The following is a 16,898-nucleotide window of genomic DNA, read 5'->3' on the forward strand; positions in this document are numbered from 1 at the left end:
ACTATCTATATTAAAGTTTTACTTAAAATTGAAATATTTTGCAATTAGAGTTTGTATGAGTTATTACATAATGTTCACAGGACAATTGGAACAAAAATAGCATTTCCTGTACTGAATCCTTAATAAATACAAACACAAAAGTCTAAAATGACACAAATACAACATTAATACTTGGAAAGGTCCAAAGTTAAAAACCAGAAATGGAAGTTTCACTGTCCTTCCTTGACGCAGAACATCATCAGTAGTAGAAAAACTGTGCTTATCAATTTGAACAGAAATCCACCTTTGACTGTCAATTACAAATGCACTGACAAAAATAATAAAGAATGAGAGGTGTTGAGGTTTATTCACTCCGCCCTAAAATATCCGGGTTTAATCTGCATTTTTGCTTAGCCAAATAGGTGAGTTTTGTGTTGATAATCAATGTTTTGACTAAATAAACAAGAATGTTCACGAGTTCAATTCTTGTCATCAATGATCAAACTTATGAAATATTTCTAAGAAAAGCATTTTGTCTTCATAATTTTCTTTTTCCGATTAATATAAAGTAGATAGTCTATTTTAATATATCATATCATATTATTTATATTCTAACAGTTGACTTTGAGTTTATGATTTCTGTTTGGATTATATATATTTGTAAAGTATATCTCATTACAGACTTACAATCTGTAAGATCACTCGAACTCATAATATAGTATCTAACTTAGATGCAGTTCATCATAGACATTCATAGTCAACTCTTGGTTTCCAGCTGGCACCTGAAGCAGCTCCACATCCAGACAAAACCTTGTTAGTTATGAAATAAACTATGTAAATAAATAGTTTCCCAAAGGGTGGCACATGTGCCATGTGATATGTTACATATTTCCATATATTTGAAACTTGAAAGAGCCAAGCACTCACCTTTGTTCTGCATATGCTTTCCCTCTCTCTCTGTCTAAACTCTCAAGAAAATGTAAGCTCTCTCTCTCTCTATATATATATATATATATATATCAAGCCCAATGGATTTCTTTACCTTGTCTTAATTTGCAGTAATAAACCAGCATCAACATGCAAGCTAGCTATCAAAGTTGGAGCTAGGAGGGGCTGGCCGCTGTGGGATTGAGGTGAGCCCTTTAGTCTCCAAACTGCTGCACAAAGTTTTTCTTTCAAATCTGTTGAATTAGTGTTTGCATGCATCTGCTCCTACAAGGTTGAATAATTTACATATTGTCAAATACAGTGGTGATGTCTACTAGATTGGATAAAGAAAGAAAAGAGTGAAATGGGATAAAAATATAATGCCCTTATTTTCAATTTTTTTTTAGGAGAAGAAACTCCCATAATAATAATGAAGAGTCAAGGAAAAGGATTGGAATTATGGAAATGATAAACCTTTTTCCACTCTTATCCTAAGAGGTTTCATCAATTTTAATTTCTAATCTTAGCTTTGAAAGTAGTAAGCAAAACACCTCCAACGTAACTTTAGAAATGAAACTACATTTGCTAGTTGAAATATCCTTGATCTTGTAGTAACAGACAACAATGCGTGTTTAATCTTTCTTGACTTTTATAGAGAAGAGATTCTGGCAAAGCCATGCATGCTCTAGAATTTCCTTTAATCTCTTCTTTTCTGATCTCAAGGATTTTGACAGTAAATGCTTATACGAATTGAAGTCTGTTAGGTTTAAAGAATTATGCATATATATATCTGAACCAAATTTAAGGTGCATACAAATCATGATATAATAATATTCAAATCCCACCCTTAAAGATCATTTGCTCCTATGATAATTGGTGAATTAAGAAAATGCTACTTGGACTCATAACTTGCCATCATAATTTATGCTAGCTCACTGGAACGTAACCATGATTCTTTATATTAATTGGCGACCCATGAGCAGGGCCGTTCCAATAAAAAATAGGGCCCTGTGCAATATTTTAAATTGGGTCCCTTTTTTCAAATAATTTGTATATATAAATAATAGTTGCTCAAAGAATTGTTTCAAAAATTCAAAATATAAATATTGTATAAAAATACATCTAAAATTTCATTTAAAAAGTGCCATGCGCCGTGCACATTTAGACGCAAAATCATCTACCAAACTTTTGATATCAACTTCTTCCAAAATCTCATTTTCAATCGAGATTAAAGCTAATTCATTGAGTCTCTCTTGCAACATACTTGATCGTAAATAAGATTTCAATAATTTCAACTTTGAAAAACTCCTTTCTGCAGAGGCAACAGTAATTGGGATAGTCAATAATATTCTGTATGCAATAGTAGCATTTGGAAAACAACCCATCTGCTTCAATGAATTCAATATACTCACTGGTCCTATCTTTTCTTTCGATAAAATTTCTCTAAGCAATTTTAGCTCAATATACAATTCATTTCCATCAATATCACCACACTGTTCATCTCTCTTAAGAGCTGCTTCTAAACAAATGCAACAAGATTTCAAATCCATATCAGCCATCGATTGTAACTTGTGAGAACTAAACAAAAAACCAAAAGTTTCTTCATATACTTCATATTGCTCAAACCTTTGGGTCAATGAAATAATAGCTTGATCAACAATGTATAAAAAATAATGAACCTTAAAAGATTCTTCTGGTGATAATGAAGTCTCTTCAACACTCTCATCAAATTGTCTTTTTCTACGAATTTTTAGCTTTTGAGGAAACACTGACTCAATTTCTAATTCAGTGGCAATTTCCTTTGCAATATCCATGGCACTAGAAAACCCATTTTTTCTATAATTATTGAAGAAAGAAACTAACCCTTTAATTTGATTAATAGCAACATCAAGAAGCATATCTTTTGCTTGTAATTGCTTGCTAACTAAATTAACTGCATACAAGATTTCAAACCAAATGACTGTGGCTAGCAAAAATTCAAAGTTACTAAGCTCATTCGTAGCTAAAGATTTTGCCTCACTTTGAATTTTAGAATCATTGTCTGTATCTGCCACTTGAAGTAGGGCTTCTCGAATATCACTGACTTGATATCTAATTGCTTTAACACTTTCCACACGACTTTCCCATCGAGTAGATGACAATGGCTTAAGAGTTAGATTTGTTACATTACTCTTCAAGATATGCCATCTCTTTGTAGAATTAGCAAATATTGTGTAAATACGTTGCACTATTCCAAAGAAATCTCTTGCTTTGCCACAACTATTTGCAACATCACACAAAGTCAAGTTAAGACTATGACTACCACACGGAGTATAAAATGCTCTACGATTTACATCCAAGAGTCTTTTTTGTACGCCTTGATGTCTCCCTCTCATATTCGACCCATTGTCATAACCTTGTCCCCTTACATTATCTATATCAAGATCAAGTGATATCAACACATTTTGTAATACTTCAAAAAGACCTTGGCCAGTAGTGTCGTTCACAACCAAGAATTCCAAGAAAAACTCTTCTATTTTAATTGGATATGTTGATATATCTACACATCTTAAAATCAAAGACATTTGTTCTTGGTGACTGACATCAGGAGTACAATCTAATATCACTGAAAAATATTTTGCTTCTTTGATTTTTTTGAGGACCTTTGTTTTAACTGCAGTAGCAAGCATAAGTATCAATTCGTTTTGAATCCTATGACCAAGATAATGATGGTGAATATCATGATTTTTAACACGTAAAACATGCTCTTGAATGATAGGATCAAACTCAGCCAACATTTCAATTAGACCCAAAAAATTCCCATTATTATTCTCATACAACTTCTCACTTGTTCCACGAAATGCCAAGTTATATTTAGAAAGATACTTTACAGCTGCAATAATCCTAAATAGTACTTTCCTCCAATATTCTTTTTCTTTCAAAAGTTGTTCTTGAGCCACTTTATCAATTGTCTCATGTTTTTGTAATCTAAGACGCAACTCCATCCAACTTGTCATATTAGTTATATGATCTACACTCGTTTCATGCTCTTTCAGTCTAACACCAAGATGTGTCCAATCCCTAAAACCTTCATTAACCAAAACACCTTTTCCTATACCTTTTTTAAAAATCTTGCAACAAAAACAAAACACCTTGTCAAGTTCTTTTGAATATACAAGCCAATCCCGATCACACTTCTCTCCATTTGGCAAATATCTTGTGTAAAATGCTGAGGAAAATCTTCTAGAGAATTTATCTTTAGGACCTTTATTTATTGATAAATCTCTTTTAGGACCATCTTTCACAAGAATATCTATTAATCTAGAATCAAGGACATCCCAATTTCTTGGATCATATATGTCAAATAAAAGCGAATCATTTGGTTTATCATTTTGACCAACATCATCTAAACAACTATTGTCATTCTTATTATTTTCATTGTCACAATGATACCTATCCTCGTTGTGCACACTATCATTTAAATGTTTTCCAATCTCACAATCATCTTGATTTTCTATATGATGATTAGCATCTAACAATTTTTCCTTAGCATCATCTTTTTGCACATTCATTTGAGTTTCTTTTGTAATGAATTTTTCAAGAGCTCCCTTTTGAGATTGAGTTAGTTTCTCAATTCTTTTTTTCTTTTTACGCTTTTCAAACTCAGATGAATATTTTCTAGAAGACATAATTATAAAACCCTAAAGAAAAAATTAAAAAAAATAATTTAGAAACTCTATGAACAAATAATTATTCAAGAAACAAATTCTTGAATATATTATTCTGAAATAAGAATTATTAACTCATATAAATAAAACAATAAACAAAAATTGTGAATATTTAGTAATTTTAATTACCTGAGAATTGAAAGACTTGAAAATTTGTGACTTTGAACTTTGTACGATCAAGAAGAATTCTTCAATTCTATCGAACACAATATAAATATATAGGATAATGGAAGTAATGGACTATTGGCGCAGCATTACAGATGAAAATTGGGGAAAGGGATATAAATATATATGAATACATAAAAAATTGGGGCCCTGTGCGCGGGCCCTGCCCATGAGTGATAGAAAGCATTCAACAACCTCAAGGTCTAAACCTCCTGGCCATTTCTTCAACTATTGTCTGCTGTCTGTATGGATTTCCTTCAACTATTGTCCCCAATAGAACATAAAACTACTCATTTTTGCATTAGATGTTCCACACAATACTGTGCTTGTTTCCTCTTATATAACTACTCTTCATCCACATTGATGCATTAGAGCAAAAAGTTGCAAGATGTGATTAGATAGCAGAAAAGAGGCATTATTTTATCCACTTTGGATTAAATTTATATTACTCTGGATAGTACAAGAATCAAGATACACATTAAGTGCTCAGTGAAAATTAAAAAGTTGTGAAGTCACATTGTTCAGAAGTTGTGTAAATAGTCGGTATCCTTTCAACAATCAGTATAGTTCATTGGTTTTCTTGTTTTAAGGAGTAATAGTTAGGTATGCCATATGCTTTTTGAGGTTAAATGTTCATACTTTTTATCATAATTCATATATATGTGATGTAACAGGAGAAACTAAGCTCATTAAAAGAAAGGGTTTTGAACTCACTAGGACAATGCCTAACATCCCAACATCTCCCGGTTTTGATGAAATTGTGGTGGGATTTGAGGATGAAACTGAAAACATAACAGGCCTGCTGATTAGAGGACCAAAAGAGCTAGATGTTGTATCGATTACTGGTATGGCTGGGCTCGGCAAGACAACTCTGGCCAGAAAGGTGTTTTACCATAAACCTGTTATTGATTGGTTTCATTTTCGGGCATGGTGCTGTGTCTCTCAAGAATATGACAAGAACCGTGTATTCCATGAAATTTTTAGTCAAGTTTCAGACGATATGAGTAAGGATGATACAGATGAAGTGCTGCTTGAAATTTTAATGAAAAAGTGCAAAGATGAGCAAAGCTGGGTTGATACTGCTGAAGCCCTACGCATGGCCCTACGGGGGAAGTGTAAAGGCCACAAGATTAGGGATGATACGACTGAAGTGTTGTATGAAAGTTTAATAAAAATGAGCGAAGATGATAACAGCTGGAAAAAGATATCTAGTACACTGCACGAAAGCATAATGGAGAAGTGGGAAAACACCAAGAATTGGGATGATATTGCTAAGCCGTTGTATGAAAGCTTAATTGTGAATTTTGAAGACAATAATGAAATGTCTCCCAAATTCCCAGTGGAAAGGCACAAAGACATTAAGATGTGGGAAGACATAACAAGTGTGATAAGCCAAAGCAAAATTGTAGACAAAAAAGACATTAGGAGAACAGATGATGAAGTTGGGAATTTGTTCAAAAGCCTACAAGATCTAGCTGAGGTGTTGTTCAAAAACATGAATGAAAAGTGCCAAGGGAATGACAGTTGGAAAGAAATGCTGGAAACATTATTCAAAAGCTTAAATGATATAGTTGAAACTTTGCTCATAAGCTTAAATAAGAAATGCAAAGACAGTAAAAGCTGGGATGACAACATAGCTGAGAAGCTACGCAAGAAACTGCTAGGACAAAGATACCTCATTGTGTTGGATGATGTTTGGAGAAAAAAAGCATGGGATGAGTTAAGTAGAGCTTTTCCCTTGGGCGCAGAAGGAAGCAGAATCATCTTAACAAGTAGAGAAAAAGAAGTTGGAAAATATCCCAGGTCTGGTGCTGATCCCTATTCTCTTCGTTTTTTCACTACTGAAGAGAGCCAAGATTTACTGCAGTTAAAGCTATCTAAAGGGAATGTTGGCCCTCCAGAGCTAAAGGAATTTGGGAGACAGATAGCAGAAAGATGTGGTGGAGTACCTTTGGTGGTTGTTTTGGTAGCTGGTATTCTACAAAAAAAGATTGAAGAAAAATACTTCTCGTGGAATGAATTTCTTCAAAGTTTAAGCTCACATATCAGGGGAGATGAATCTCGGAGCATGGATGTAATAGCATTGAGTTACAAGCATTTACCTGAGCATTTAAAGCCATGCCTTCTTTACTTTGGGGCATTCCCAGAGGACCACGAAATTCCAGTCTCGAAATTGATACAGCTGTGGATGGCTGAAGGGTTTGTGAAACACATAAAAAAGAAGGTATTGGAGGATGAAGCAGAGGACTACCTGAATCATCTAATTGGTAGTAACCTAATAATGGTTTCCACCAGGGGATACAATAATGGCAGTGTCAGAACATGCCGTATTCATGATCTGGTAGGTAGCTTTTGTCTGACAAAAGCCGAGGAAGATAAATTCTTGATGCAAACAGACAGTGAAAAAACCAGCCCACATTCGGAATTGACTTCTACTTATGATCGGTTTTGTTTGCTTAAAAGGAATGATAAATATCTTTCTCCTGATTCAGCTACGTCACTTAATCCTAGTCTTGGCACACTTTTGTGCTTTTCATCACATAATCCTAACCTTGGCACACATTCCCTCTTTGCATCGGAGGTGGATCCTTCCTCTGGTTTATGGGTAGCTAGCACATTCAAACTTGTGAGAGTACTGGACTTGGAGTCCGTATTTGTGGGCAAATCATTTTTGTCCATGGTGGAGTTTCTCCTTTGTTTAAGGTACCTTGCTGTTTGTCTAAAAGGTTGTGGTTCAGTTCCACAGCCATCTCTAGAGCGTCTTCACCATCTAGAAACATTCAAGGTGAAATCAAGTGTGGATTTGCATTTATCATCCATGATTTGGAATTTAGAGGGTTTGAGACATTTGCATATAGATCACTATTGTCATTGGTGCCTCTACTATGGGGGAAATTTTTTTAGTATACCCCCGAAGCCTTTAAATCTCCAAACCTTTTCCGTCCCGATCCTATTCGCCTCACGCAAGGATGAGGATCTGTTGAGGAAGCTTCCTCATCTCCAAAAACTTAGATGCAGATTTTCAACATCATGGTATATGAATTGCCATAGATTCCCTGAGTTGGGATTTCTTGATCAACTTGAATCTCTGGAAGCATGTTACACCAGTGACCATCTGAATGCACCAATCTCCTCTGTGTTTGACTTTCCACCAAGTCTCAAGGAATTGACACTCCACAAGTTTCGCCTGCCATGGGATAGCATTTCAGTAATTGCCACGCTGCCCCGTCTTGAGTCTCTTGAACTGTTCTCAGCATTTGATGGTGAGCAATGGGATGTTGAGGAAGGGAACTTCCGCGAACTCAAGTTCTTGAGAATATGCGAATCCAGGATTGTGAGATGGAATGCCACTGCTGAATCTTTTCCCAAACTTGAGCGACTGGTTTTGGCAAAATGCAGGCATCTTGAAGAGGTGCCATCTGATTTCCAAGATATTATTACTCTACAAGTAATTGAAATTGATCAATGCAACAGCTCTGTCGCTCGCTCAGTCAAGAAAATTCAGGAAGAAATGGAGGCACTGGGAAACGAGAACCTAAATGTTCGCGTACTAAATTCTGATCTGGAACTAGGAAACTGTAAGTAAAATATCTATGCTTTTCCATAGCACATCCCCTTTCACCCAAATGATGGTTGCTGTAATTTCTTTCTTCTTTATTTTTGTCAGGGTACTTGTAACAGGCTCTGAAAACTGGATTTATTGAATGGTTTCTCTTCGAATTGATGAGCACAGTCAATCTGCTACAGATGATATTCTGCATCAAGGAAAGACATGAAACTTCCACGTACTTCTGGTTTGGTACATTGTACTTCAGTGTCTTCAAACTTTCAAGTATTATAATGTTTGTGTATGTGTTATTTGAGGCATTTATGTTCTGTGTTTTTAAGGATTAATGTTTGTGTTTGTGTCATTTGAGACATTTAATGTTCTGTGTTTTTAAGCTAGGATTAATGTTTGTGTCATTTGAGACATTCATGTTGTGTGTTTTTAAGGATCCATGGAATAAGTGATCAAGGTCACAGAAACATTATTTGTGTAAATTCAATTATTAAGTGTTGTATTCATTGCTTTCAAAAAAAAAAAGAGTGTTATATTCATTGTTTTTAGAGTTAAGAATCCCCAATGCAGGAGGCCCTTATTAATGTATTGAGTACATACACTGCACCCATTTGAGTAGGTAATAGAGATGTCATTGCTCAAGTGCTCATTACTATTAAACTTTATGTTTATTGGGGTTGTACTGTGTATTCATTGTTAAAAATGGATCACAGATGAATATGAACCTATATGCTAGAGGTATGAAGTTCAACTAACTGAATCTGCGTTGCACTTTTTATGTGTAGTGTATTAGTTATCAAGAATCAATTCAAGAACATTATAGAAGAGTGGAGTTGAAGGAAAGTAGAGAATTTAATTTCTAGTAAAGTATTTGGACCATAAAATCGATATTACAATGCTTTATTTCATCACTCAATTCTCCTTTAGATACGGAAAGTTCTAACTCTACCTCCATCGATCTTTAATCCTTTTTATTTTTGTGCTTTGGAAGTAAGACGACATGCATCTCACAATCTCACATCATATAATCCAAAATGGACATACAATCCAAATTATGCGTGGAAAAAGTGTGTAATTGTACTTATTCTCAATTTGATTCTTTTACTTACGTTGATTTGAAACAAAGCCATTTTAAAAGATTTTTAATCCTTTTAAGTTGTAAATATATAGTTTGTTTCTGTTTCTGACCTACATATACAAACAATTATCATCTTTTGACAGTGTTAGAATTTAAGATTTGGCCAAGATCATTCAATTGGACTATAATAGACATGGCCAAACACACTTAAAAACACTGCAATCAAGTCCCTCAACAACATAAAATCATGCAACTGAACTTAAAGTGAAGTGACTTGTTGATTTGGTATCAGCTGATGCAGCGGTCACTAGATAAAAAAAAATTAATTTTTAAAATTTATTTTAATAACTATAAATTAAATAAAAACTAAATATTTTAATTAAAAAAAAAAAAACTCCACCAAACCCCTTCGTCTTTGTTAGAGACAAAGAACTCTTATTCGTCTTGACGATGAAACCTCTCTCATTTAAGAGTTAATTTCACCAGAGGTCCCTTGTCTTTGGTGGCGATTCTATATTTAGTTTAACATTATCGTTTTTGTCATTTAACATTCAGACTATTATGTTTTGGACACTTTTGGTCCTTCTGATGATTTTTCTGGTGAGATCTTATTTTTCACAAGGGTATTTTTATCTATTTAATTTTTCACCAATTTACTTTTTTTTTTTTTTTTTCTTCAGCTGGTTCTTTCTCTCATGGTTTCAGACCTCCCCGAATCAACAAATCCCTACAATCTCCTTCATATCTTTCACCATCCTCTTTCACTATCTAGCCTGCCGTTATATTCCAACCTTTGCCTGCTACCAAGTAACATGCATGCATATATTATAGATATAATAACGTATGTAATTGAGGCTAGCAGAGCAGCTAGCTTAGCTTTCATATTTTTATTCAGATGAGATGAGATGAATAATGAAATTGTGTGGATATATAGCTTGGAGCATGGGTTTTGTAAAATAGATACTACTCCATTATCTATGCTCATCTCTTCTCTTCTCTTTTCTATAGCACACCCCCTTTCACCCAAATGATGGTTGCTGTAATTTCTTTCTTCTTTATTTTTGTCAGGGTACTTGTAAGTTGTAACAGGCTCTGAAAACTGGATTTCTTGAATGGTTTCTATTCAAATTGATGAGCACAGTCAGTCTGTTACAGATGATATTCTGCATCAAGGAAAGACATGAAACTTCCACTTCTGGTTTGGTACATTGTACTTCAGTGTCTTCAAGCCTTTCAAGTATTATATGTTTGTGTTTGTGTCATTTGAGACATTTTATGTTCTGTGTTTTTAAGGATTAATGTTTGTGTCATTTGAGACATTTAATGTTCTGTGTTTTTAAGGATTAATGTTTGTTTCATTTGAGACATTCATGTTGTGTGTTTTTAAGGATCCATGGAATAAGTGATCAAGGTCACAGAAACATTATTTGTGTAAATTCAATTATTAAGTGTTGTATTCATTGTTTTTAGAGTTAAGAATCCCCAATGCAGGAGGTCCTTATTAATGTTAATGTATTGAGTACATATATTTCACCCATTTGAGTAGGTAATAGGGATGCCATCCTTTAAGTGCTCATTACTATTAAACTTTATGTTTATTGGGGTTGTACTGTGTATTCATTGTTAAAAATGGAACACAGATGAATATGAAAATGATTCATTTAAGTTGATACTTCTCCATTATCTATGCTCATCTCTTCTCTTCTCTTTTCCTTAGCACATCCCCTTTCACCCAAATGATGGTTGCTGTAATTTCTTTCTTCTTTACTTTTGTCAGGGTACTTGTAATAGGCTCTGAAAACTGGATTTCTTGAATGGTTTCTCTTCAAATTGATGAGCGCAGTCAGTCTGTTACAAATGATATTCTGCATTAAGGAAAGACATGAAACTTCCACTTCTGGTTTGGTACTTTGTGCTTCAGTGACTTCAAACCATTCAAGTATTATAATGTTTGTGTTTGTGTCATTTGAGAAATTTATGTTCTGTGTTTTTAAGGATCTATGGAATAAGTGATCAAGTTCCCAGAAAACATTATGTGTAAATAGACTGCTCCCATGCACTCCCACATTTGAGTAGGGATGTCATCACATAAGTGCTCATTACTATCAAACTTTCTGTTTATTGGGGTTTTAGTGTGTATTCATTGTTAAAGATGGAACATAGATGAATATGAAAATTGTTCATTTAAGTTGAATTACATGTTTATGCATGCATTCATGTATAGTTTGATACTAATACTTGTAAGCTTGTTCTTCATTCATTCATCTTTCTAAATCTAAATAAAATATTAATGTCATGTTTGGTTGGGTGTAGTTTGGGAGGAATTCAATTATTGAATTGCAATTCAGTGAATTCCCAAACTACACTGTTTGGTGGAATTGCAATTCCCTCCAAATGATGAATTGCAATTCATCGGTGGAGAAGAGGGGCAATTGTGTTGGTGTAAAGACAATTTTGCCCCTCCTCTCATACCCTTTGTCTTTTTTTCTTCTGCTGCCGCCGCCGCTGCTGCTGCTGCTGCAACATAAGAGCATTTTAGTCATTTTGTCGCTTCTTACCTTTCAATTCCATGTACTCCTGTTCCTGCATACCAAACACTGTAATTTTAATTCATACTTTATTCATTGAATTGCAATTCCACCGAATTACAATTCTTTTCTGCCCTGATTCCTTCCTCCCAACCGAACGCCCTGTAAATGATCTGTCAAGCGATGCAAAACCGCCTAGAATGACCTCTCCCTTTAGAGGGGTGCATTAAATGTACCTTCTTAGGGGTTTTGATTGAAATGTGTCACTTTGTGGAAGAAGAGACAAGAATATGATTAGGGGTGTGCAATACCCGACCCACCCGAAAAACCCGACCGACCCGTAATCCGAAATTGAGTATGAAACGGGTGTCACTACCCGATTCCATCAACCGACCCGTTGATTGGCTTAAGTGCGGGTGTAGGTTATCGGGTAGGGTTGAGAAATCTCCTCCCCGAACCTCCCGAATACCCTATTACATATATACACATATTATATAGATATATATACGACGTCGTATGATGTGTAATATATGTATACTCCTTTGTTCAGAGGGTGCCAACCCTAGGTCATTTGTGCTCTTTCTGCGCAGTCGCGACTCGCGACCTCTCCTCTCTGGCTCTTTGTTCTCTTCTCTGAGACTCTGAGAGTCTGAGTTCTCTCAATTCTCACTTCTCAGTGATCTCACTTCTCAGTCTCAGTCTCTCTCGAGTCTTTAGTCTTCTACTCGAGTCTTTTGTTCTCTCAACTTTCCGGTGGAACTGTGGAAGCCCTTAACGCCGTTGCAACTGTCGACTTGAAGCCGGTGGAAGCCCTAAAACTCCGGTGAGGCTTTTATCTAAAAAAAATAGAGAGTAGACTCATTAGAGACTGAGTCTTTGACTCTTTGAGCCGTTTGAGGTATGCCGGAACCCTAGTTCATAAATTTTTATTGTTATTGTATATTTGTATTACTGGTGTTGTGGATTTGTGTTTGATATGTGAATATGTGATTCTGTAGTTCTGTTGCTATGCCTTTGATATGTTATTCTGTTATGATATACTGATTACATTGAAATTAGGGTTTGCCCTAATTCAATCTAAGTGTGGAACTGTGGAAGCCCTTAATTATTGTTATGCTTTGATCTGTTATTCTGTTATGATATACTGATTACATTGAAATTAGGGTTTGCCCTAATTCAATTTAAGTGTGGAACTGTGGAAGCCCTTAATTATTGCTATGCTTTGATGAGTTTGATCTGCTATTCTGTTATGAATTATGATATACTGATTACATTGAAATTAGGGTTTGCCCTAAATCAATTTAAGTGTGGAAGCCCTATTAGCCCCTAAATGATGAACTTTCTAACTTTGTAAGTTCTGAAATAAAAAATAAGTTTATGAAATTTATGGACCCTTAAATCAGTTAAATGTGTACCTCAGTATCTGTGTTTGTGTACCTCAGTATATGTTTTTGACTGTATGAGTCTAGCTGCATAACTATAAGTGTATAACCACATTATACTGACTTGATCTTTTTTTCCATACTGATTTCTAATACACATCTCATCTGTAAAGATGGAGAGTATTAGTTTGTCTGGGCAACCTCCTCCTATACTATCTAGTGAGGAACTTACTGGGGTGGAAGCAGAAGCTGTGGAGAGAAATCAATCTCAGCAGCAAACTGTGCCTCCTCCTCAATTTGTTCCTTCAAAAAAAAGAAAGGAGGTTGAAACCAAATCCCCGGTATGGGATCATTTTGAGAAGGTCAAAAACAGTAGTGGAGTAGTTATGCATGCAAGGTGTATTTATTGTGCAAAATTATATGGTGGTCAGTCAAAAAAGCATGGCACATCTTCCTTAAGTCATCATATGCTTAACTGCCTAAAGAATCCTCACTCCAAAGATGTTAGACAATCTCTGCTAACATTTCAGCATGTGGTTAGTCCTAGTCCAGAGACGAGGGTTAATGTGGGGGTCTTAACTACTTGGGTGTTCAATCAAGATGCAATTAGGAGGGCCCTAGCAGAAATGATACTCATTGATGAGCTTCCTTTCAGATTTGTAGAGGGGCAGGGGTTTAGAAAATTTATTCTTGTTGCATGTCCTAGATTTAAGATCCCATCTAGATGGACTATAAGTAGGGATATTTATCAGATTTTTTCTGATGAGAGGGTAAATCTGAAGAAACTATTTAGGACTTCATGCCAAAGAGTTAGTATCACAACTGATACTTGGACTTCTGTCCAAAGGATAAACTATATGTGCATCACTGCACATTTTATAGATGACCAATGGAAGCTACACAAAAAGATCATATCATTTGTCCCTGTCACCTCACATAGGGGAGAATACATTGCCAAAGCCTTAGAAACCTGTCTTCTAGAGTGGGGGCTAAAAAATATATTCACTGTGACTGTTGACAATGCCTCTAGTAATGACACTGCTATGGGTTTCTTCAAAAAGAAGTTGCTGTCTTGGGGGGTTTCTTCTGTGAAATGCAATTATGTGCACATGAGATGCATTGCACATGTCTTAAATTTGATTGTCCAGGATGGGTTAAAGGATGTAGACAGTTCTGTAAAGAAGGTGAGGGATGCAGTTAGATATGTGAGAAATTCTCCTACTAGGCTAAAAAAATTCAGGGACCTTGCTGATTTAATAGGGGTGGAAGCCAAATCTAGTTTGACTCTTGATGTACCAACTAGATGGAACTCAACCTACTTGATGCTTAAGAATGCAGTCACATATCAAAAGGTATTTGAGGCCTATGAAGAAAATGATAGTTCATTCTCACATGATTTAGGTGAATCTGTCCCATATTTTATGGATTGGCATTCTGTTGAGCATATGGTGAAGTTGCTTAAATGTTTTTATGAAATGACCCTAAGGATTTCTGGTTCTCTGTATGTGACTGCCAATAATTTCTTCTCTGAAATTTCTGACTTGTCTTGCATGCTGTCTGAAATGGTGGAAGCTGAATCTGCCTCTGTTAATCTGATGGGTTTCAATATGAAAACGAAGTTTGAGAAATATTGGGGTGATCCTGATAAAATGAATGCCATCATTTTTTATGCAAATATATTGGATCCAAGGGATAAAATTGCATACATGCCATACCAGTTCACACAACTGTATGGTGATGATAAGGGAGAATCTTGTTTCAAAAATGTTTTAACTGGTCTGAAGAATTTGTTTGATGACTATGTGCATGGTTCATCTGTCAGTGTTGATTCTGCTACTGCTGTCACTGGTACATCCCAGTCCCACTCTCAATCTGTCACCATTGGTAGACCACAGTCTAAACTGAAATCTCAGTTAAAAAAGCAAAGAGCAGAGAGTGGTGAGTTGGGAGGCAAAAAAACTGAGCTGGAAATCTATCTAAGTGTAGCTAGCACATTCAAACTTGTGAAAGTACTGGACTTGGAGTCCATAATTGTAGGCAAATCATTTTTGTCCATGGTGGAGTTTCTCCTTTGTTTAAGGTACCTTACTGTTTGTCTAAAAGGTTGGGATTCAGTTTCACCGCCATCTCTAGAGCATCTTCACCACCTAGAAACTTTCAAGGTGAAATCAAGTGTGGGCTTGCATTTACCATTCATGTTTTGGAATTTGGAGGGCTTGAGACATTTGCATATAGATCACTATTGTAATCGCTGTCTCTACAGGAGAAACTTAATTCTTATACCCCCAAAGCCTTTAAATCTTCAAACCTTTTCCATCCCGGTCCTATTCAACTCGCGCAGGGATGAGCATCTGTTGAGGAAGCTTCCTCATCTCCGGAAACTCAGATGCAGATTTTCAACGGCATGGTATAGGAATTGCCATAGATTCCCTGAGTTAGGATTTCTTGACCAACTTGAATCTCTGGAAGCATGTCGCATCAGTCACCATATGAATGCAGCAATCCCCTCTGCATTCGACTTTCCACCAAGTCTCAAGGAATTGATACTCCACAAGTTTCGCCTGCCATGGGATAGCATTTCAGTAATTGCCAAGCTGCCACGTCTTGAGTCTCTTGAACTGTTCTCAGCATTTGATGGTGACCAATGGGATGTTAAGGAAGGAAACTTCAGCAAACTCAAGTTCTTGAGAATATGTGAATCCAGGATTGTGAGATGGAATGCCACTGCTGAATCGTTTCCCAAACTTGAGCGACTGGTTTTGGAAAAATGCAAGCGTCTAAAAGAGGTGCCATCTGATTTCCAAGATATTATTACTCTACAAGTAATTGAAATTAATCAATGCAACAGCTCTGTCGCCCGCTCAGTCAAGAAAATTCAGGAAGACATGGAGGCACTGGGAAACGAGAACCTAAATGTTTGCGTAGTGAATTCTGATCTGGAACTACGAAAGTGTAAGTAAAATAGATACTTCTCCATTATCTATGCTCATCTCTTCTCTTCTCTTTTCCATAGCACATCCCCTTTCACCCAAATGATGGTTGCTGTAATTTCTTTCTTCTTTATTTTTGTCAGGGTACTTGTAACAGGCTCTGAAAACTGGATTTCTTGAATGGTTTCTCTTCAAATTGATGAGCAATCTGCTACAGATGATATTCTGCATCAAGGAAAGACATGAAGCTTCCACTTCTGGTTTGGTACATTGTACTTCAGTGTCTTCAAACCTTTCAAGTATTATAATGTCTGTGTTTGTGTCATTTGAGACATTTTATGTTCTGTGTTTTTAAGGATTAATGTTTGTGTCATTTGAGACATTTAATGTTCTGTGTTTTTAAGGATTAATGTTTGTTTCATTTGAGACATTCATGTTGTGTGTTTTTAAGGATCCATGGAATAAGTGATCAAGGTCACAGAAACATTATTTGTGTAAATTCAATTATTAAGTGTTGTATTCATTGCTTTCAAAAAAACAAAGTGTTGTATTCATTGTTTTTAGAGTTAAGAATCCCCAATGCAGGAGGTCCTTATTTGAGAAGTTTGAAGAGACCAAGCAAAATATATCATACATCATACAT

The 16,898-nt window shown here is 35.6% G+C and overlaps 4 protein-coding genes across 4 annotated transcripts; 3 read left to right on the forward strand and 1 right to left on the reverse strand.

Moving 5' to 3' along the window:
• Positions 1-701: 701 nt before the first annotated feature.
• On the reverse strand, positions 702-4,574 carry LOC116024254. Its single transcript, XM_031265142.1, has 5 exons — positions 4,538-4,574; positions 4,079-4,417; positions 2,106-3,952; positions 1,022-1,191; positions 702-789 (listed from the first exon to the last, which is right to left on the reverse strand). Exons 1-5 carry the CDS (start codon positions 4,572-4,574, stop codon positions 702-704), a joined length of 2,481 nt encoding a protein of 826 aa, XP_031121002.1.
• On the forward strand, positions 930-8,788 carry LOC116025052 (putative late blight resistance protein homolog R1A-10). The gene is made up of 4 exons (XM_031266114.1): positions 930-958; positions 1,039-1,112; positions 5,453-8,356; positions 8,446-8,788. Exons 3-4 carry the CDS (start codon positions 5,500-5,502, stop codon positions 8,454-8,456), a joined length of 2,868 nt encoding a protein of 955 aa, XP_031121974.1. The 5' UTR covers positions 930-958; positions 1,039-1,112; positions 5,453-5,499; the 3' UTR covers positions 8,457-8,788.
• Positions 8,789-13,498: 4,710 nt separating this feature from the next.
• Positions 13,499-15,267, forward strand: LOC116024255 (zinc finger BED domain-containing protein RICESLEEPER 2-like). Its single transcript, XM_031265144.1, has 2 exons — positions 13,499-15,173; positions 15,239-15,267. Exons 1-2 carry the CDS (start codon positions 13,499-13,501, stop codon positions 15,265-15,267), a joined length of 1,704 nt encoding a protein of 567 aa, XP_031121004.1.
• A 59-nt stretch (positions 15,268-15,326) lies between these two features.
• On the forward strand, positions 15,327-16,724 carry LOC116025053 (putative late blight resistance protein homolog R1A-3). Its single transcript, XM_031266115.1, has 2 exons — positions 15,327-16,277; positions 16,399-16,724. Exons 1-2 carry the CDS (start codon positions 15,380-15,382, stop codon positions 16,407-16,409), a joined length of 909 nt encoding a protein of 302 aa, XP_031121975.1. The 5' UTR covers positions 15,327-15,379; the 3' UTR covers positions 16,410-16,724.
• Positions 16,725-16,898: the final 174 nt, after the last annotated feature.

This window comes from Ipomoea triloba, chromosome 7 (assembly GCF_003576645.1).
Source record: "Ipomoea triloba cultivar NCNSP0323 chromosome 7, ASM357664v1".
NCBI classification, from domain to species: Eukaryota; Viridiplantae; Streptophyta; class Magnoliopsida; order Solanales; family Convolvulaceae; genus Ipomoea; species Ipomoea triloba.

What these genes read in the sequence shown, in the direction of transcription:
- LOC116024254 (XM_031265142.1), bottom strand. Translation starts at nt 4,574, where the DNA reads ATGTCTTCTAGAAAATATTCATCTGAGTTTGAAAAGC. An exon ending in TTTGCCAAATGGAGAGAAGT is followed by an intron (nt 3,953 to 4,078) that starts GTGATCGGGATT and finishes ATTGGACACATC; the next exon opens with TTGGTGTTAGACTGAAAGAG. An exon ending in AAAATGAGATTTTGGAAGAA is followed by an intron (nt 1,192 to 2,105) that starts GTTGATATCAAA and finishes TCAACCTTGTAG; the next exon opens with GAGCAGATGCATGCAAACAC.
- LOC116024255 (XM_031265144.1), top strand. Translation starts at nt 13,499, where the DNA reads ATGGAGAGTATTAGTTTGTCTGGGCAACCTCCTCCTATACTATCTAGT. An exon ending in TTCTGCTACTGCTGTCACTG is followed by an intron (nt 15,174 to 15,238) that starts GTACATCCCAGT and finishes CTGAAATCTCAG; the next exon opens with TTAAAAAAGCAAAGAGCAGA.
- LOC116025052 (XM_031266114.1), top strand. Translation starts at nt 5,500, where the DNA reads ATGCCTAACATCCCAACATCTCCCGGTTTTGATGAAATTGTGGTGGGA.
- LOC116025053 (XM_031266115.1), top strand. Translation starts at nt 15,380, where the DNA reads ATGGTGGAGTTTCTCCTTTGTTTAAGGTACCTTACTGTTTGTCTAAAA.